Source organism: Eutrema salsugineum, unplaced genomic scaffold (assembly GCF_000478725.1).
Source record: "Eutrema salsugineum unplaced genomic scaffold, Eutsalg1_0 scaffold_15, whole genome shotgun sequence".
NCBI classification, from domain to species: Eukaryota; Viridiplantae; Streptophyta; class Magnoliopsida; order Brassicales; family Brassicaceae; genus Eutrema; species Eutrema salsugineum.
The window spans coordinates 1,519,011-1,537,636 of record NW_006256867.1 but is presented as its reverse complement, the minus strand read 5'-3'; the positions used below and the strand labels follow the sequence as shown (position 1 = coordinate 1,537,636).

The following is an 18,626-nucleotide window of genomic DNA, read 5'->3' as shown; positions in this document are numbered from 1 at the left end:
CCGGAGAGATTCAAAAAATCAAAAACCATGGAGGAAGAAGACCAGAACGGAAGTCCCGTGAGACTACATCGGAGGTCTGGTCTGCTTACAGTTTCTCTCTCCAATGAGGAGCAGTGCCGTCGTCACTTCTCAGTTTAGCTGCCTCAATCTAAATTTAGATTTCGATAGTTTTTGCTAACAAGAAAGTTTGCAATTCCTATGTCGTCTCTTTTCCTTTTCCAAAAACATATCTCTTAGATTTCGGGAAGTCCTTGGTTGTTCTAAATTTAATGTCAATCCAAAAACATATCTCTCAGAATTTCTGTATTTTTTTTACGCATTATACTCAATTTTTATCTTTTATAATGATTTTGTTTAATAAAATTCAACATCTTATCCCATCATTTTTATTTCATAGTTTTTTTTTTATATTTTACTTTTTATGATCATATATTATTAATAACAAAAGTTTATTGGAGGTTAATAAAAAAGATGGGTTTTTTTTTCTGTATCCAAATTAAATGAAACAAATGTTTATTTATAGAGTATACCAAAAATAATAAAATTTAATATAAATAAATAAATATATATATATAGAATTATTATGAAATAATTGATGTTAAACAATTGAAATAAAATAAAAAAATCCAGAATTTTGACAGCCAATAAAAATATAACACAAATTTCACTAAAAATTCAAAATCTGTTTACCTAATATCAATCTGACACATGATAAAACCTTCTCCACTCATCTGAAAATTAAAACTGTTAGAGAATTATACAATATTAAATTTGTCATATTGGATTTTAACAGATAAATACAATATCTATTGCACCCTTATAACAATTGAAAAAAAATTTCAACACCATCAATGTAAGATTATTTACAATGGTCTGTTGTAAACTTTTTTACAACAATTGATATTTTTTTGTACTGCAATAGATGTTGTAAATAAAAAAAAGGTGATATGGTAAAAACTGAGTTGAAAAACTTCAGCAGTGTGAATGTTGACATACAGACCATAATTGATGACATGTGGAGAGTATTAATTAGATCTTCTGATTTCTGACTTTATTTTATTTTAATTATTCAATATCAATGATTTCATATATATATATAAATTTTCTACCAAAATTATATATATGTATAACAAAAACAAGATTACATGAAAAAAGATATATATGAACAAGTTTATATGATTTACAGAAAACTATAACTAGAGATATAAAAATCCAAATTGTGTTACCTTTTTTTAATCTTGCACGTACCAAACTTCAAAATTTGAGACTATGCAAAATCTTTATTTTACTATCTCTTGATTTTGACTTCGTTTCAGAGTAAATCTCTCGCACTCTCTCTCTCACTCGAGCAATTGAAGAAAGACTCAAGATTTACGAGTTTCCTCCAATCGCAAAGGCAATTGAGGTACGCCTAGGATCAACGAATCCACTATAAAAATATGTTTTTTAAGCTTTCAAGAATCACTTGAATCTCAAGAATATAACTTAAGGGTTGAAGACGATGGTTAAATAGTCTTTGCGCACCAGTTGCTCGATAAATTGTCTAACTAAGATCAGAATTTTCGGTTAAACTGTTTGCATTTGTGAGCACACCCTTTAAATTTTCAGAATCAGATCTTGTCCCTAGTGATATATGTAGGTCGATGGATCAGTGATAAAAGAGTAAAAGACTTGTCTTTTTTTTTCTTTTCTTTTGCTTGTAGTAGAATCATGTTCTGAAGTTTCTACTTACACAATACTTGCTCAAATTGTGACTGATAATGCTTACGTCAAGAATCTTCTTATGTAATTTTGATGCATATCTATAGGTGGCCTTGAGATCAGAACAAGGTATTAACCAGGAAGAAGTTGATCCATTTGTGAGCATGGACCAGGAACATACAGACGATTTGTTAAAGTGTGTCTTATTTTTTTTTTGATCAAAATGTTAAAGTGTGTGTGTCTACGTTTAGTTTTACGCACGCTTACTGTGTGTGCGTGTAATGATTTACCATTGTTTATTGATTTGGTAAAATCAACAGCCATTTGGAGAAGCAACATGAATTGCTCATAAAAGCTCGTAGGATGATGACTCAAGAACTCCAAAAAGTTGAGGTTAGTTTAAAGGAAATAAGTTGAAACTTAGTGAACATTTGATAAGGATGCATGATCAAGAAAGCTCTTTTTGGAAGCAATGATTTGGTGATGTGATTAATGACTTGAACATTGTTTTTTTTTTTCAGGTGGAAGAAGAGATGATGATGAAGAAATTATATGAGTTAATGTCTACACATTACGTCAATAAGAAGGTTTGTATGAATACCTTTGGTTTTGTGAAGATGTTTTATGGCTTGGATCTCTAATAAAACAGAGATGTTAATTAAAGTGTTGGAGTTGATTGAGATTAGTGTTGTTTGTTGTTATTTTGAAGAAAATGGAGACTCAAAATATGTCGCAAACTAAAGAAATAGTTGAAATGGAAGCTTCTTCTGATAAGCCATTCAGAGCATATTATAGAAGAAGATTGAAGAATGTAGCACAAAGGAAGTCAATGGAGAGAGTTGACCAGGATGATGAGTTGGCAGATAAATAGAGCAAAGACTCGATTGTGAAGAGAGAGGCTTTGCTGTTACGGATTTGGAGTTTATATATAGAACAATCTTTGTTTTCCTTTTATGGTTTATGTTCTGACTGTTGTAATGAAATGAGAAGCGTTATGAGCTTATCAATGGCGATGATCATCTCGTCGTGAGAGAGAGAGAGTTCTTCTTCTTCTTTCAATAATCTATTCTCTTGTATTTCACCATAATATTCAATAAGAACAGCATTTTTACAGAGTTTTACATCTTCTTCCATCAGCAGCTAAATACTAAGAAATGAGTTTCTTAACATAAATCTTTGTTTTCAGCAACCTTGAATTATATAGGTATCACAAGGATCCTTGAGAGATGTTCTTGGTACCATTAGAGTTTCATCTGATTCAAACGAATATTTCCATTTTTAAGATCCAACTTTAAAGCTTCTTCTTTCAGAAACTCCATTAAATCTCTGAAATATCTTACATATAGTTATTTTTTTTTTAATGTGTACTAATTACGTTAGACCAACCAAATCTTATGTGTATGTTGTTCAACGTTCAAACATTGTTTTTTTTAGGTAAGGATCGTGTTTTTGAATATGGCGTGCAAATCAAGTAAACTGGTGTGGTTTTTGAAAATTGAGGTTCCATAGAACATAAATTCTATCGTATGAATATGACTTCTTCTCTCCATCCAAAATAATTTTGCATTTGCAAAATCACTGGAACTCACTTACAAATCTCCTCTTCTTTTTTTTTTCTCTGAATTTCCACTACAAATCCAAATGTAACAAAAAATTAATAATATATTCTGGATTTAAGATAAATTGAATTAGTATTGTAGATATTTTTAAATCAGTTTTTACCATCACTAGATCTGCCAAGAACCAAAAACATAAACTAAACATTGTCACCTAACCGAATGTAAAAAAGAAGGCAAATCAATTAAACCGAATTCTAACCCGAAATGTACTAAAATAGACTTAAAACAAATGACCATTGATATCCTGAAAAGCTCATTCAACACTTTGGTCGAGTAGTTGTCATATTTGCTACGTGTAAACTAAAGACCTCCTCTCTCACTCTATATATCTCTCTACAATTATATACGAAAAGAAGATTCACAAAAAGAAACAAAAATTTGAGAAAAAAAAAGATATTAAAGGTTTTAGAGAAGTGAGATCAAGAAGTGGTAGCTAGGCATGGAGAAGTATGAGATGGTGAAGGATTTGGGTTTTGGAAATTTCGGGTTGGCTCGACTTATGCGTAATAAACAAACAAACGAGCTTGTGGCTGTCAAATTCATCGATCGAGGCTACAAGGTCCATTTAATTTTGTGCATCTTTTATTTTGGGTTTTCTCTGATTCTTACAAAACTGATTTGTTTGATGCAGATAGATGAAAACGTTGCAAGAGAAATCATCAATCATAGATCTCTTAATCATCCCAATATTATTCGATTTAAAGAGGCAAGTGAATGTTTTTTTTTCCTAAAGAAGAGAATCTTAGGTTGTTTTTTCTTCCTTAACTCGAATCTCTTGTTTGACATACAGTTAACAAACATATCTTGTCTTTGACTCTAAATTGGATTCTCCCAAAACTTGAATCTTGGACTATTCGGTCCAATGATATATTTCAACTAGTCAGAAGCTACAAAATTTTGGCATTTTGGTGCTAATTAACAAAAACTATAAAACTTGGTGTAATGATGATTCAGGTTGTCTTAACTCCAACACATCTTGGAATTGTAATGGAGTATGCAGCTGGAGGAGAACTGTTCGAACGGATATCAAAAGCTGGTCGATTTAGCGAAGCTGAGGTTTGGAGATAATTTTTGTTTTTTGTCGATAACATACATGCAGGTTGTTTTAACAATAACAAAATTGAGTCACTATTTTTGATTAATTATACTTGCAGGCTAGATATTTCTTTCAGCAACTTATTTGCGGAGTGCATTACTTACACGCAATGGTAAATTTATAACACACCAAATTGTCTAAAAACATATATAATTGTGTTATACTACGTTTTAGTTTTACTAATGAACCAAATTAATATTTGCAGAAAATATGCCATAGAGATCTAAAATTGGAAAATACATTGCTTGATGGTAGCCCAGCACCACGTCTAAAAATTTGTGATTTTGGCTACTCAAAGGTTATAATTTTCTTCATTATTCAAAAACATTTTGTTTGCTTTTGTAACTTCAAATTTAATTTTCTTATATAAAAAAAATTATGCAGTCTTCTATTCTGCATTCCAACCCTAAATCAACGGTGGGAACTCCGGCATATATAGCACCGGAAGTTTTTTGTCGTTCGGAATACGATGGAAAGGTAATTAAATTATTTCACAAGACACAAAGCATTAATTTCCATATTTTTGTTTTCTTGTTGTCTTCCATATTTTAGTATTAGTAATGAAGATATTTTACTAGTCTGATTCCACCTTCAATAGTTTTTTTGGCCGTTTGAATTCCACTTTCAATAGTTATAAAACAATAAAGATTGGAAAAGAGAAGTAAACGACAAAAGTTTCATAATCTCCACTCACATGACAACTATTACTAATCTTATAGGAAACTATTTTGTTTTGTCGTCATCTTTGTAGGATTACTGTAATCATCGACTTTATCCCATATCTGTGCAAAATTTAAATGGCCACTCTGTGATAAGTTAGGCAAACGTCATCAAAATCATTAGTCAACTTAACATTTGTTTTCGGAAATTACTTGCATTATTTCGTGGTGTACTGTTACCTTTTAAATTAATCTAAATCTTGCTAAGAGGACGCGTGTCCATTTCGTATCAACCGAGTAACTTGTGGAAAAACTTCTGATGTTTTTGCGAATCCAAATTCAAAAATGTTAAACTATTGTGCTTCTACTTTAGAGTTCAATTACAAAATAAATAAACTGTTCTTTTACACCCCACACAATTCATAGAACACAAATGTGATTTATTATTTTTCTTTTTGTTGGAAATCATGCACAAGTATGATTATTGATTATGATACAATATAACCCGAGGTTTTTTGGTATATACATAATCTTTCTAAACACAGTCAGTTGATGTGTGGTCATGTGGAGTGGCACTCTATGTAATGTTGGTCGGAGCTTATCCTTTCGAAGACCCTAAAGATCCTCGCAATTTCCGAAAAATTGTCCAGGTTTCTTTTCTTTAAATGATACAATTAAATGAGATGATTTTTTTTTTTTTTTTTGTAATTCGTATAGTCACATAATCGTATGTCAATTTTGGGTTTGGAATTGCAGAAAATAATGGCTGTAAAGTATAAGATTCCAGGACATGTTCACATATCTGAAGGTTGCAGAAACTTATTATCTCGTATATTTGTTGCTAATCCATCACAGGTAAGTATATCTTTCTTTTTGTTTGCCAAGTGAAATCTATATACATATATAAATATACGTATCAAAATTACAAGTTATTTGTTTATTTGCCTTATCATATATATATACGTTAATTTATTTGTTTAAGAAAACGTTTTTGTTACGTATACTTTGTGTTACGTGTGTATAATTTAAATTTAATATGTGATTCAAAAGCTAACCGTCGTATTTTTCTTGAATGTAAAAACAAAATTATTCATATATTGTAAAAGTAAACGCGAGCAAACGTAAACACATTTTCATCCATACTTTTTAACTCGCTAATTAACTAACTAATGCGTCTAACTTTTTTGGTAATTGTTATAGAGAAGTACGCTTAAAGAGATTCGGAGTCATGCGTGGTTCCTAAAGAATTTGCCAAGAGAACTAAAGGAGTCGGCACAAACAATCTATTACCAAAAGAATGTTAATCTTATTAGCTTTTCTCCTCAAAGAGTAGAGGAGATTATGAAGATAGTTAGTGAGGCAACTACCATGCCAAACCTTGCACCCCCACTGCCACTTGAATCGCTTGGACATGGTGAAAAAGATGATGATGAAGAAGAAGAAGAAGAGGAATTTTTGGATGCTAATGATGAAGAATGTGATGATGAATATAATAAGTAGACAACAACAAAAAATATATTGTGTTGTCAAATTATGAGTTGTACTTTTAGTTTTATTTTTGAATTTCAGTTTTATTTATTTTTGGTTTAGTGAATATATTAAGAAAGTAAAATGAAATCTAGTTTTGTGTCTAGTAACACAAATTGATTGGGTTGGGAGAAGAAGATAAGGAAGATGTTAGAACTTAAAAGAGTGGTTGCAAAAAAAAAAAAACAATAAAAAAGAGTGGTTGGATGCCATATCTGCGATGGACGAATAATGTCGATTGGTTTTATTTCTGTTATTGGGAAAAAAAAAAACGAAAAGTGCAACCAACAAATTCTTTTAAAATAAAAATATCTCTCACTCACTATCAACAAATCAGAGTGGCGCAGCGGAAGCGTGGTGGGCCCATAACCCACAGGTCCCAGGATCGAAACCTGGCTCTGATAGATAATATTATTTTTGGTTATTCACTGTTGAAAACCGGGCCTAAATTATTTTTTTCCCAAACTTTCATGCGTCTAGCTTGAGTGAGTAAAGGAATGTAATCAAGATATTTAGGAAAAGTTTCTTTTACTGATTTGGATTAGAAATTAGATTTTGGGGGTTTTCAAATACAAATCTAAGAGTTTGTGATTATTCATTTACACAATAATAAAACACCTCTAAAAACAGGTATTTGTCTCAATACATTCTCTCCTCTCCATCTTTTAATAGTTAGACGTATATATATAGATTTAGGTAACGATTTCATTATATATTCTCATTAAATACCATAACATTAGCATGATCTTGCCTCTATTACAAAGGCTGGCCACTGATCCACCTTTGGAATATGATAAAGGTCTCATTTGGTGTATACTCTGCCGTGTGTCCACCTCCCTATAATCAAAACGCTATAAAGCATTTTAAAAACACTTTCAACGAAATGCAATGATAGTAATATTGTTAAGTCGAAACATTAATTAAGACTCGCTTTGATGGTAGCAAATGTCATCTTATTCGCATAAGTTCTCGTGTATCTGTCAAGAAAAAAAGGGGCAATAATGGTATTTGAGTGAGTTTGATAGGCTTGGGATGAGAAAATGAATGAACACGAGAAACCTAAAACACAGAAGAATATAATATACACCCAGCGATTTGATCTTTTATCATCCAAGGCCTCCAGTCATCAATAATGGGGTAATTTAGAGATTTGATCCAGGCTTTAGTTGCTTGGAAAGGCATCGTGATGTCATGATCACCACTGTTCATCATAAATCTTACAATCTAGTTTTCGGTTTTGTTTTCAGTTTGATTTAATATGGTTTGGTTCGATCTATAAACTTTTGCCCACCTCTACTTATAACTGTATAGGGAGCAAAATTAAATTCTTAAAAGAAAGTGGTGCAGCGAGGTTCCAAATACCTTTCAACATTATCTCAAATATCTTTAATTACTATCTAGGGATTTAAAGTTTTCTAAGAAGATAGTCTGCTGATGTTAAGTGTTTTATTGTGTTGTTGTTTTTGGTGAATCAAATTCTGAAAAAAAAAATATTTTTCAACCTTAGATTTTGGGTATTATGAGGAACTAATGGATCTCTAATATCAAAAAGTAATGTTAAGTCAAACCTATAAATAAGAGATCGGTATCCGCTGATGCTGTTATTCATATGGCATGGTACGCTGCTTACAATGTCGTAATTATATGGAATAGTCTTGTTACATCGCTGCCAATGTCCTTTAGTCCCATGTAGTCATATATATACATCGTCAATAATTTAGATTTTAATGACTTTCTCATCACAATTCGTCAATGATCTTAAAACCAAACTTGGCATATACCTTTTGAACATGAAGAGCTTCGCGAACTCTCTCGTTGTTGGCCCAACATTCAATGAGATAATACAGATAATACTGCAAAAGCAACCTTGCATATATGTTTCTTCAAAGTATCTTAAAATTGACATCTTTTGTGTGAACAATTATTTATCAACCTAAAGAAGATATGTCCACAAATGATCTTACATAATTTTACATTTTGTTTGACTTTTATAACTGATCATATATATATATATATATATATATATATATATATTTATGTAGAAGAAAAAAAAATATTAGAAGAGTAACAAGGAGAAGCTATATTAAAATATATAATTCTTAGAAGCTTGCTGAAATCACTAATTTTTTTTTATACGATTGAAAAATAAGTTACCATATTATTTTGTATAAAGTCCCGAAAATATCATCATTGGCCCTCGGATGGAAAGTAAGCGAATTTCTGATAAAATTTTGTGATACTCACTATCTATCTACCTTAGTAGATATATAATGTCCAAGTTCTTCATGTTAGATTGAGTATTTATCTACCTTGATATTTTTAAAAAAATTAAGACAAAAAAATTCAATTTTTCATGTTAGTAGGTTCATATTAAATCATTACTAATGCTATATCTGATCGTTATTATTTAAAACATATATATATATATATATATATATTATAACAAACCATTTCAGAGATGGAGGAAAGAGATATTACTTACATAGCAATCAGGAGAGGTATTTTGTATATTTTTCTTGTCCTCGCAATCTGGTAGTAATATATGTAGAAGATTTATTTAGTTAATCAACTGCAAATAAAAACCAAAAAATTGAATAAGTGATGATATTTATTACCAAGTCAAAAAAAAAAAAACCCTCCAGACATGCACTGGAGCTGTAGGACATGATGGACACTTCAAGAGACGAGAAGCTGACTTGGAGAGAAGGCTTGGAGTATTTTGAAGGATCGTCGAAGGATATTTGGAGTTTTTTTTATCTTAGGAGAAGATAAGAAAGGAGAAGATTCTCGTGAAGATTTGGAGAAATCGTTAAGGAAAGTCAAGATTAGGTTTAGTCATAAGTCCTATAAATAGGCATGTGAAAACCTTGTAGGATCTCAACACAATCGAGAGAGATCTTTAGCAAAAGGGTGAGCAAATTTCTTGTAAGAATTTGTGAGTTAAAGTGCTAAGGGATTTGGGGTGAGGTTCTTAAATCACATAATGATTCAAGAACAAGGAGAGAATGTGTAATAAATAAAAGTGTGTCTTAAGGTTGTTCTAAATAAGGTTTTGTATACTTATAAGTTGCAAACATATTTACTAGTGAAATATTCTTGTAGAGAAAATTCCTATGTTCTGTCCTACTTCCCATCTTAATACTCTTGCATTTTCATATACCTCAGACTTCATGGCCACAGGTCCTAATTTTTTTGGGTTTTTAGCACTTTCACCGAATCATTGAAACTGATTGCTTAGCGAAAGAAAATATTACCGTTCTCAAACAGAAGGCCATGGAGAGAAGAGCATCCTGATCCTCCACTTAACCATATAAGAAGAGGATCTTCTTTTTGATTCTTCTCAGATTTGATGAAATAGTAGAACAATTGCACTTCCTCTTCCTCACCTATACCAATATATCTATTCATTCAGAAGATTGCTAATTACTTATTTTCAAACTCAAAAAACATTTGTACATGGTAAAAGAAAAGAAAACTTATAACAAACCCGGTTTCGAGCTCGAAAGGAAGAGGGCCTTCAAAACCAGGAAGGTATTTGACAATAGAGCCAGAATCAACATGATGTGATCTCAAGACAAGTAGAAGCAGAAGCAGAAACTGTATTGTCAAACTCATTATTGTTTTAGTAAGTTTCTAAAGATTGGGCGGATTTAGAAAATAGATAGAGTACACTTGTTTAATTACCAGAAGAGAAAGTCATCACGTTGGGTAGGTAGCGTTTGCTAATTCATTAATGGCTCCACGTTGAGTAGGTTAGGTTCTCATTTTATTTGTGTGGACTGGGGAGCAAGCAATTATTAGAGGAAACAAAACGAGCACAGTTATATTTAATTACCAAAGGAGAAGTTGTAAATTACTTTTATGATTTCATTTCTGAAATCTAATTCCAGGATGATCTAGATTTAGTTTAATCCAACCACAAACAATTTTTTATGGAATAAGAAACACTAATCTTGATCCATGCTTATTAGCCTGATGAAAACCTTCAACTTGATTTTCTCATCCCTCTGATCTTCTAACCCTTATGATTTCTTTCGATGGATAAAAGAATCCAAAATCCTTTTTCTCTTTATGTTTTCTCACGATACAAGACAGGTTTCTTTTGTGTGTTTTTCTTATGTTGTTATAATTGTGATGTTTTTCATCACTTAGAAACACACACACGTAGCAACCCTTGCCAACAATCACATACGTTCATTGATACCCTTTCATATAGTTATTTCCTTTATTAACTATATATATGTACCCTGTCATATATATATATATATATCATTTCATATATATATATTTATATAATCATATAAAAATAATACTTATAAAGATAAAGAAGGAGTGTCATCAATACACCCAGATTCTAATGTCTTTAATCGAAACCGATTCATCACTGTATCATCTTTTATATCAGAATCCTAAACTTAAATATGAACCTGATCTTTACAATTAAACCGAAAAGACACATAATCACATAAAAATATAAATATTTTTACATTCTCCCACTTGACATTTGTTCCAACTTAATGGTTCAATAACTATAATGCGCGCCTTTTATATCAAGTTCACTTGACCTTTAAGTATCATAATAAAATCAGAACTGATAGAATCATGGCGGTCACACGTCATTGAGCGACATGATTCCTTCCATGTATCACAAATCAATCATAATTCTATATAGATAGTTTTTCTTATGTTGAGAAGAACCTTAATTTTAACCTAACCATATGTTTATCCATGAACCTTAAGTGTATACACATACTTTAATGATAACATAATTAATAAAACAGAAACATAACTTTAAGCGAATTCATAGTAGTGTCACACACCTAATGACCAATCCATAATCAAAACAGCAAGGTCTTATCTATAATACCCATACGTTCGACGTGGCCAATGAACGCCCTGGATGGTAATATTTTTGTTAACAGATCCGCAACCATCATATCCGTTTTTATGTGCTCAAAGGACACTCTACGTTTCTGTACTTCTTCTTTGACAGACAAGTACTTTAACTCCATGTGCTTAGCACCCTTCGAGTACTTGTCATTCTTTGAAAAGAAAGACAGCTGCAGAATTATCACAATAAATTCTCAGTGGCCTCTCTATACTGTCGACAATCCGAAGCCCTGAGACAAAGTTCCGCAGCCACAATGCATGAATTGTGGCCTCAAAGCATGCCAAAAATTCGGCCTCCACAGTGGAAGTAGCAATGACAGACTTCTTCCCACTTTTCCATGATACTACTCCTCCAGCTAATAGGAACAGATAGCCAAACGTCGATTTTCTGCTATCGACGCATCCGACATAGTCCGAATCTGAATATCCAATGACCTCTAGCTGGTCGGATCTTCTATATGTAAGCATGTGCTCTTTGGTGCCTTGCAAGTACCTGAGAACTTTATTTTCAGCTTTCCAGAGGTCCATTTCAGGATTACTTTGATATCGACCCAACATACCAACAGCAAAACTGATATCTGGTCGAGTACATGTCTGAACATAGTTCAAACTTCCAATCACTGATACATATGAAATTTTTTCCATTTCTTTACGCTCCAATTCATTTTTAGGATATTGCATTTTACTGAACTTGTCCCCCTTCTGAATTGGAGCTATCCCTGCGGAGCATTTATCCATTTTATATCTCTCTAAAACTTTATTGATATATCCTTTCTGAGACAAGCTTAACAATCCTTGTGATCTATCTCAAAGAATTTCTATTCCAATCACATAAGATGCCTCACCCATATCTTTCATTTCAAAGTTCTTAGAGAGATACTTCTTTACATCATGTAGCATGCCCATGTCATTTGCAGCAAGCAAAATATCATCAACATATAGGACTATTGCCTGGAAGCTTGTTTGGAAGCTTGTTTTAGTTATATAGTATCATTGAACTTTAGATACCATTGTCTGGAAGCTTGTTTTAGTCCATATATTGACTTTCTCAGCTTACATACCAGGTGTTATTTTTCTGTGGCCACGAACCCTTCAGGTTGATCCATATATACTTCTTCCTTAAGCTCTCCATTCAGAAAGGTGGTTTTCACATCCATTTGGTGAAGCTCCAGATCATACTGAGCCACCAAAGCCAAAACAATCCTTAGAAAATCCTTCTTTGAAACTGGAGAGAAGGTCTCTTTGTAGTCGATGCCGTCTTTTTGGGTGAAACCTTTAGCAACAAGGCAAGTCTTGTACCTTTCAATGTTACCTTTTGAGTCGCGTTTAGTCTTATAGACCCATTTAGAACCAACGGTTTTGAAACCATTATGCAACTCTACTAAGTCCCATACTTTGTTATCATCCATAGACGTTATCTCTTCTTTTGAAGCAATCAACCAACTTTTCAGAATTGTCACTTTCCATGGCTTTTTGGAATGACTTCGGGTCTTCATCAATGCTTATGTCACATTCACTTTCAATAGCATAAACCACATAGTCATTTGAAATGGCAGATCTTTTATCCTTTCCAGATCGCCGTAATGGTTCTTGTGGTTCACTATTCTCTTCTTGAATTATGACTGGTTCGATAATTGTACTTTCAGCCAGTGGAGTTTGTAAATCATTATGTTGTTCTATTGCACCATGTAACTGTGATGCAACAATAGGAGCAACAACCTTAGGTACAGTATCAAGTGGAGGGACTTCAACTTGTATTTCTTGAATGTCAACCTTTCTTGGTTCTCCAATCCCACTAGTTTCCCCATTCTCAATGAACCGAGCATTACCCGTTTCAACTATTCTCGTACTATGGCTAGGACAGTAAAATGTATACCCCTTTGATTTTTCAGGATAACCAATGATAAATCCACTGACAGTCCTAGAATCAAGTTTCTTTTCATGTGGATTATATAGCCTTAATTCTGCTGGACAACCCCTAACACGTAAATGTCTTAAGCTAGGTTTCCTTTCCATCCACAGTTCATAAGGGGTCTTAGGAACTGCCATACTAGGATCTCGGTTAAGAACATACGTTGCAGTCTTTAATGCATATACCCACAAAGAAAGAGGTAAAGAACAAAAGTACAATTCCGCCTCTCAGCTACACCATTCTGCTGAGGTGTACCAGGCATTGTATACTGTGCACAAATACCTTTTCTTTCAAGTAACTTTGCAAATGAACTTGGATATTGTTCACTTTCATAAAATTTTCCATAAAACTCACCACCTCTATCTGATCTCACAACCTTTACATTTCTATCTAACTGCCTTTCCACTTCATCAATGAATACCTCTAAGACATTCACTGACTTAGACTTTTCATGCAGTAGATATGTATAACCATAACGTGAGTAATCATTGATAAATGTGATAAAGTACTTTTTACCGCTCCAAGAAGGAGCATCAAAAGGGCCACATATATCGGTTTGTATTAACTAAAGAAGTTGAGTGCTTCTAGTGGCTGATTTCTTTACAATATGCTTAGTTTGCTTTCTTTTAATGCAATCTATGCATATATTTAGGTCACTGAAATCCAATTGAGCAAATAATTTCATTATTTACCAACCTCATCATTCTTTCTTTGGAAATATGACCTAATCTTTGATGCCACAAGAAAGCAGAACTTTCATCAGATGCACTACGCTTAATGCCTCGACTTTCAATATTAAATAAGGATTCAGAGAACTTTGAATCAAGATTAAACTTGTACAGTGAATCAAAAAAAGTACCATTACCATAAAAGTAATCATTCCGGTAAAATGAGAAAACAACATGTCCAACCCTAAAGTCAAAACCTAAAATTGTCCAATCTACTTATGGAAACAAGATTTCTAGCACATTCAGGTATATAAAGACACACTTCAAGATCCAAATGAGACTTAGTGTCCATGATCAATCTATATGTCCCAATGCGTTCTATCCTTGCCTTCATCATGTTTCCCATGAACAAATACTGTTCAGGTCCTCTTATGGGTTGGATCGAACTGAATTCCTATTTAATATGAGACACATGAGTAGTGGCACCAGAATTTAACCACCAAGTATTATTAGACACTTCTATAAGGTTCAATGCAGAGCAAACATAAACCTGATGTTTACATTTCTTATCAAACCATGTCTTTCTTTTCGGACAATCTTTCTTGAAGTGTCCTATTTGCTTGCAAAAGAAACACTTCTTTTTCTTATGGATTTTACTTTCAGTTCCTTTCATGAAAGCCTTTCCTTTGTCCTTTCTACTTGGTTTTCCTTTATTGCTGCTGGCACTTCCAAGACATACGAGGTTCGCAACTTGATCTTTCATCTTCTATAATCTCTCTTCCTCTTGAACCAACATAACCTTTAACTCTTTAAAGTTCCACTTATCCTTAATGGTGTTGTAATTCATCTGGAACTGGCTAAACTCAAAAGCTAGAGAGTTCATGATGAATTGGACCAAGAACTGTTCATGAACCTCTATTCCCAAGGTCGTTAACTTTTTCAAGTTACACATGTGTGTCACATGATCATGGATTGGCTGAGACCAGTTAAACTTTCTTGTAGTAAGCTCGTTCATTAAGCTTCCTACAATCGACTTGTCAGCCAAATCTGATTGGGAACACTCCTTAATTTTATGTAAGAATTACATTGCTTTCTCTCTCTTAGGCATAGATGGCTTAATACTTTCTATCATCGTCATCCTCATGAGATTCAAACTCAGCCTGTTAGATAGCTCCCATCTCTCAGATTCTGAGCTATCTTTTGTAATCGCTGAGGGCTCTTCATCAGTTAATATGGCAGATTCCAATGTCATAACACCCAGTGTAAACCGGATTTGTTCGGACCATTCTCCATAATCAAGCCCATTGAACTTTACGACAGAGTTAGCAGATGCAAACAAATTTGATGAAGCTGCAAACATTTATACATGCTTACCCATTAGTGCTTTGAGACTTTAATACAGATTCAGAATCCGTAATAGAAACTTTAAAGCATGAATTTAAACAGCTTTTGGACAGTACTTAAATACATGCACTTTAATCGATGCTAATTTTAATCTTTTATAATTAATCAAATCATACATAAATCAAATAAGCATGCTACCTTTGGGTATACATACTATTAACTATAGTAAGAAATGATTAATCTTTTTTATATTACTAAATATATTTAATGATCCACCTTTGGGTGATCTCCTAGAATATATATAGTAAAATAATTGATCAATCAAAACTTTAATGTTATTTATGGTATCTCTTTAATCATGATCAATTATAAAATTTTATTATTTTTAAATATATATATGTAATATAACAAGGCCATATAACAAGGCCATATACAATATAAAAATTAAAACTTTAATGGATAAAATTTCTTTATATTGTGTTAATATTTTATAACACAAATTATCTTTTATTCAAATGCACAGCCGAAATTTTAAATTATCCATGACTATGGATTCTGTTCACATTTATGAATCCACTCATGCAAATATTTTTATCCTCTTTCATATACATGTTTCAAGTTACTACATAAAAATTTTTATTATGCAAAGGTTTTATTCTTTCTTAAATAACTGCATGTCTTCACTTTTTTTTTTAATAGATTTCATTTCATAACGGGCCTATCCCAGCATACAGTTAGAATAGAGATGGGCTCTTACCTGCTTCCCAAAAAACAATACAGCAGGGCCTCCAAAACTATTAACCAAATGGTCCTACAAGTTAAAACATAGAGAACCAACTCGTAAGAAAAGACACAGTACAAGGGAGGTTTCTCTGCGCCCTTGAGTGCGGATCAAGGCGAGAGCGGATGGTCAGAGAAATATCTGAGATCAATACTGACGGCAGTCAAGAGGAATCATTATGTACCCGATGATTCCGTTCTTTCAATAACTCATAGACCGAGGCTTGAAAGAGGAGTTTTAGGATGAGAACAACATTCGCGTCTCTAGTAGGGTCCTTCATCCATTTAATGCATTCCTCAAAGGACGTAGGAGGCAGAAGATGGGCTCGAGAAGTATAGAAGAACCATACCTCATTGCTGTAGGGACAGTCAAAGAAGAGATGCTGTCTAGTCTCGTTAGCTGAGCTGCACAGAAGACATGTAGGAGGGACATCGATACCCCACCTAACCAAACGATCACGAGTATGAAGTCTGTCCTGGACCACCACCCAAGTAATGAAAGCGTGCTTCGGGATACGTCCCCTGAACCAAACCGTTTTTTCCCAAAAAACCCGATCCTGGTGAGGCTTCAAAGAATCCCACGTATGCGCAGAAGAGAAATTAAGGGTAGGGTCTCTATTTACCGGTTTCCAGAGATAGCAGTCATCCACCTCTGAAGCCACTATGCTCACAGGCGACGGAAGACAGTTGCGGAGAAGAGCTAAGATAGGGTGTCTATTGCGAGAGGTGCAAATGGTCCACTGACTGTTCCGAATAGCATCGATAACCGCAGCATCGCACTGAATGCTCGTAGCCCTGGGCCCATCATAACCAGCCAAGTCGATCAAAGGTCCCATACTCGTCCAATTATCGTCCCAGAACCTTGCTGTGATGCCAGAACCCACTTCACAAGTAATGAAAGGACGCGTAAGAGGACGGAGCTTGCAGAGAGATTTCCAAATCCAGCTTCCACCAGCATTGGGGTCGAGGTCCCAAAAGCAATGATGGCGGATAAGATTATGTCTGATCCAGGAGACCCAAAAAGAGCCCCTTTTTGAAAAAATCAGCCATATCAGTTTCAGCCCAAGAACTCGATTCCACGCTGCTAATCTCCTTAGACCGAGCCCGCCACACGCCTTCGGAGTACACACTGATGCCCAGCTGATCTTGACCCCTCTTGCTGAATTCGGGGCTCCCTTCCACAAAAAGAGCTACACATCTTTTCTAAATCCGCAATACACTGATTGGGGAGTAAAAAAACAGAGGCCTAGAAGGTAATACTTGTATTAATTACAGACTACAGCAACTGCAATCTTCAGGCAAAAGACAAGTGACGAACCGACCAGGATGAGAACCGCTTGTGTAATTGATCCAATAGAGGTTGGTAGTCTTGCTTCCGAAGCTTCTGAGACGTCAATGGCACACCCAGGTAACGAACCGGTAAAGAACCCTGCTTTAACCCAAGACGCCTCGCCATTTCTCTTGTCGTATTGGGGTTGCCTCCATCCAAGAAGAGAAAAGTCTTCTCTTTATTAATATCCAAACCAGATGCCACTCTGAAAGCTTCGAGGACATCTAGAACCCCCCGAGCCGACGAATCCGAACCATCGAAGAACAAGAGCACATCATCGGCAAAGCTAAGGTGGGTAATGAGAGGAGTGTGACATAGAGGGTGCACCCGAAAGGAACCGTCCACAGCCGCTTTGTCAAGCATCTTCGATAAGATGTCCATGGCAAGAACGAACAAGAGTGACGACATCGTGTCACCTTGACGGAGGCTTTTCTTCCCGGGAAAGTATCCGACCATCTCCCCATTGACAATAATACTGAAGTGAGGAGTGCATACACATGCTCTGATCCAATTAATGAACATCTCAGGAAACTCCAAAGCTCGGAGGACATTGGGCAGAAACATCCAGTTAAGGTTATCATAGGCCTAGGTTAAATCCACCTGAAGACATCCTCTAGTCGTTAGGGCGTGTATGTGAAACTTATTCACCAACTCTGAAGCCAACAGCACATTCTCACACAATAATCTCCCCTTGACAAAGCCTACCTGTTTGTTCTGCACAACATCAGGGATGAACAGCTGCAACCTCCTGGTGATTAGGCGAGAGATGATTTTATAAACCGTGTTGCAGCATGCCACATACCTGAAGAGATTCAGTTTATCGGCGCCAGGTTCTTTGGGGATCAAAGCTATGGCAGTGGTATTGAACCGTTTATGCATGAGACCAGTTGCAAAGAATTCCTTGACCGCTTTAATAGTTTCAGGCCCGACCACTTCCCAAGCTTCAATGAAGAACTCCATTGCAAATCCATCTGGGCCAGGTGCCTTACTTTTTGGCATATAGAAAAGAGCTGATTTTATCTCCTCTTCAGTGGGTGCTCTGACTAACTGATCTGCGGGGGAGGAGGAACATCGAAAGGTCTGAAGACGTTTTATCTCAT

The 18,626-nt window shown here is 34.4% G+C and overlaps 3 protein-coding genes and 1 non-coding gene across 7 annotated transcripts; 3 read left to right on the top strand and 1 right to left on the bottom strand.

Annotated features, from left to right (window-relative positions):
- Positions 1-1,169: 1,169 nt before the first annotated feature.
- Positions 1,170-2,807, top strand: LOC18021770. The gene is made up of 5 exons (XM_006404706.2): positions 1,170-1,405; positions 1,809-1,897; positions 2,022-2,094; positions 2,223-2,288; positions 2,411-2,807. The coding sequence occupies exons 2-5, from the start codon at positions 1,866-1,868 to the stop codon at positions 2,570-2,572; spliced, it is 333 nt and encodes a 110-aa protein (XP_006404769.1). The 5' UTR covers positions 1,170-1,405; positions 1,809-1,865; the 3' UTR covers positions 2,573-2,807.
- Positions 2,808-3,672: 865 nt separating this feature from the next.
- Positions 3,673-6,765, top strand: LOC18021769 (serine/threonine-protein kinase SRK2J). The gene is made up of 9 exons (XM_006404705.2): positions 3,673-3,879; positions 3,952-4,026; positions 4,275-4,376; positions 4,475-4,528; positions 4,622-4,714; positions 4,801-4,893; positions 5,621-5,725; positions 5,832-5,930; positions 6,276-6,765. The coding sequence occupies exons 1-9, from the start codon at positions 3,760-3,762 to the stop codon at positions 6,573-6,575; spliced, it is 1,041 nt and encodes a 346-aa protein (XP_006404768.1). The 5' UTR covers positions 3,673-3,759; the 3' UTR covers positions 6,576-6,765.
- Positions 6,766-6,934: 169 nt separating this feature from the next.
- TRNAM-CAU lies at positions 6,935-7,006 on the top strand. The gene has a single exon. It is a non-coding gene; the product is annotated as a tRNA-Met (tRNA).
- A 256-nt stretch (positions 7,007-7,262) lies between these two features.
- On the bottom strand, positions 7,263-10,260 carry LOC18021768 (putative serine carboxypeptidase-like 52). Of its 4 annotated transcripts, XM_024158547.1 has the most exons (6): positions 10,082-10,222; positions 8,368-8,442; positions 8,171-8,279; positions 7,690-7,803; positions 7,534-7,579; positions 7,263-7,439 (listed from the first exon to the last, which is right to left on the bottom strand). In XM_024158547.1, exons 1-6 carry the CDS (start codon positions 10,215-10,217, stop codon positions 7,359-7,361), a joined length of 561 nt encoding a protein of 186 aa, XP_024014315.1. In that variant the 5' UTR covers positions 10,218-10,222; the 3' UTR covers positions 7,263-7,358. The 4 variants fall into 4 exon arrangements, 2 of the variants coding, with proteins under 2 accessions (XP_024014315.1, XP_024014316.1); XM_024158548.1 differs by lacking the exons at positions 7,534-7,579; positions 7,690-7,803; positions 8,171-8,279; positions 8,368-8,442 and adding exons at positions 9,085-9,131; positions 9,857-10,002 and having other exon boundaries at positions 10,090-10,260; XR_002900415.1 differs by lacking the exons at positions 7,263-7,439; positions 7,534-7,579; positions 7,690-7,803 and adding exons at positions 9,085-9,171; positions 9,857-9,988 and having other exon boundaries at positions 8,129-8,455; positions 10,090-10,188.
- Between the last annotated feature and the right edge of the window lie 8,366 nt (positions 10,261-18,626).

Coding starts and splice junctions, on each gene's coding strand:
- LOC18021770 (XM_006404706.2), top strand. CDS start 1,866: ATGGACCAGGAACATACAGACGATTTGTTAAA. Junction 1,898..2,021: donor CATACAGACGATTTGTTAAA/GTGTGTCTTATT, acceptor TAAAATCAACAG/CCATTTGGAGAAGCAACATG. Junction 2,289..2,410: donor CACATTACGTCAATAAGAAG/GTTTGTATGAAT, acceptor GTTATTTTGAAG/AAAATGGAGACTCAAAATAT.
- LOC18021769 (XM_006404705.2), top strand. CDS start 3,760: ATGGAGAAGTATGAGATGGTGAAGGATTTGGGTTTTGGAAATTTCGGG. Junction 4,027..4,274: donor ATATTATTCGATTTAAAGAG/GCAAGTGAATGT, acceptor ATGATGATTCAG/GTTGTCTTAACTCCAACACA. Junction 5,931..6,275: donor TTGTTGCTAATCCATCACAG/GTAAGTATATCT, acceptor TAATTGTTATAG/AGAAGTACGCTTAAAGAGAT.
- LOC18021768 (XM_024158547.1), bottom strand. CDS start 10,217: ATGAGTTTGACAATACAGTTTCTGCTTCTGCTTCTACTTGTCTTGAGA. Junction 7,804..8,170: donor TACCGATCTCTTATTTATAG/GTTTGACTTAAC, acceptor TATGATGAACAG/TGGTGATCATGACATCACGA. Junction 7,440..7,533: donor TGACATTTGCTACCATCAAA/GCGAGTCTTAAT, acceptor TTTTGATTATAG/GGAGGTGGACACACGGCAGA.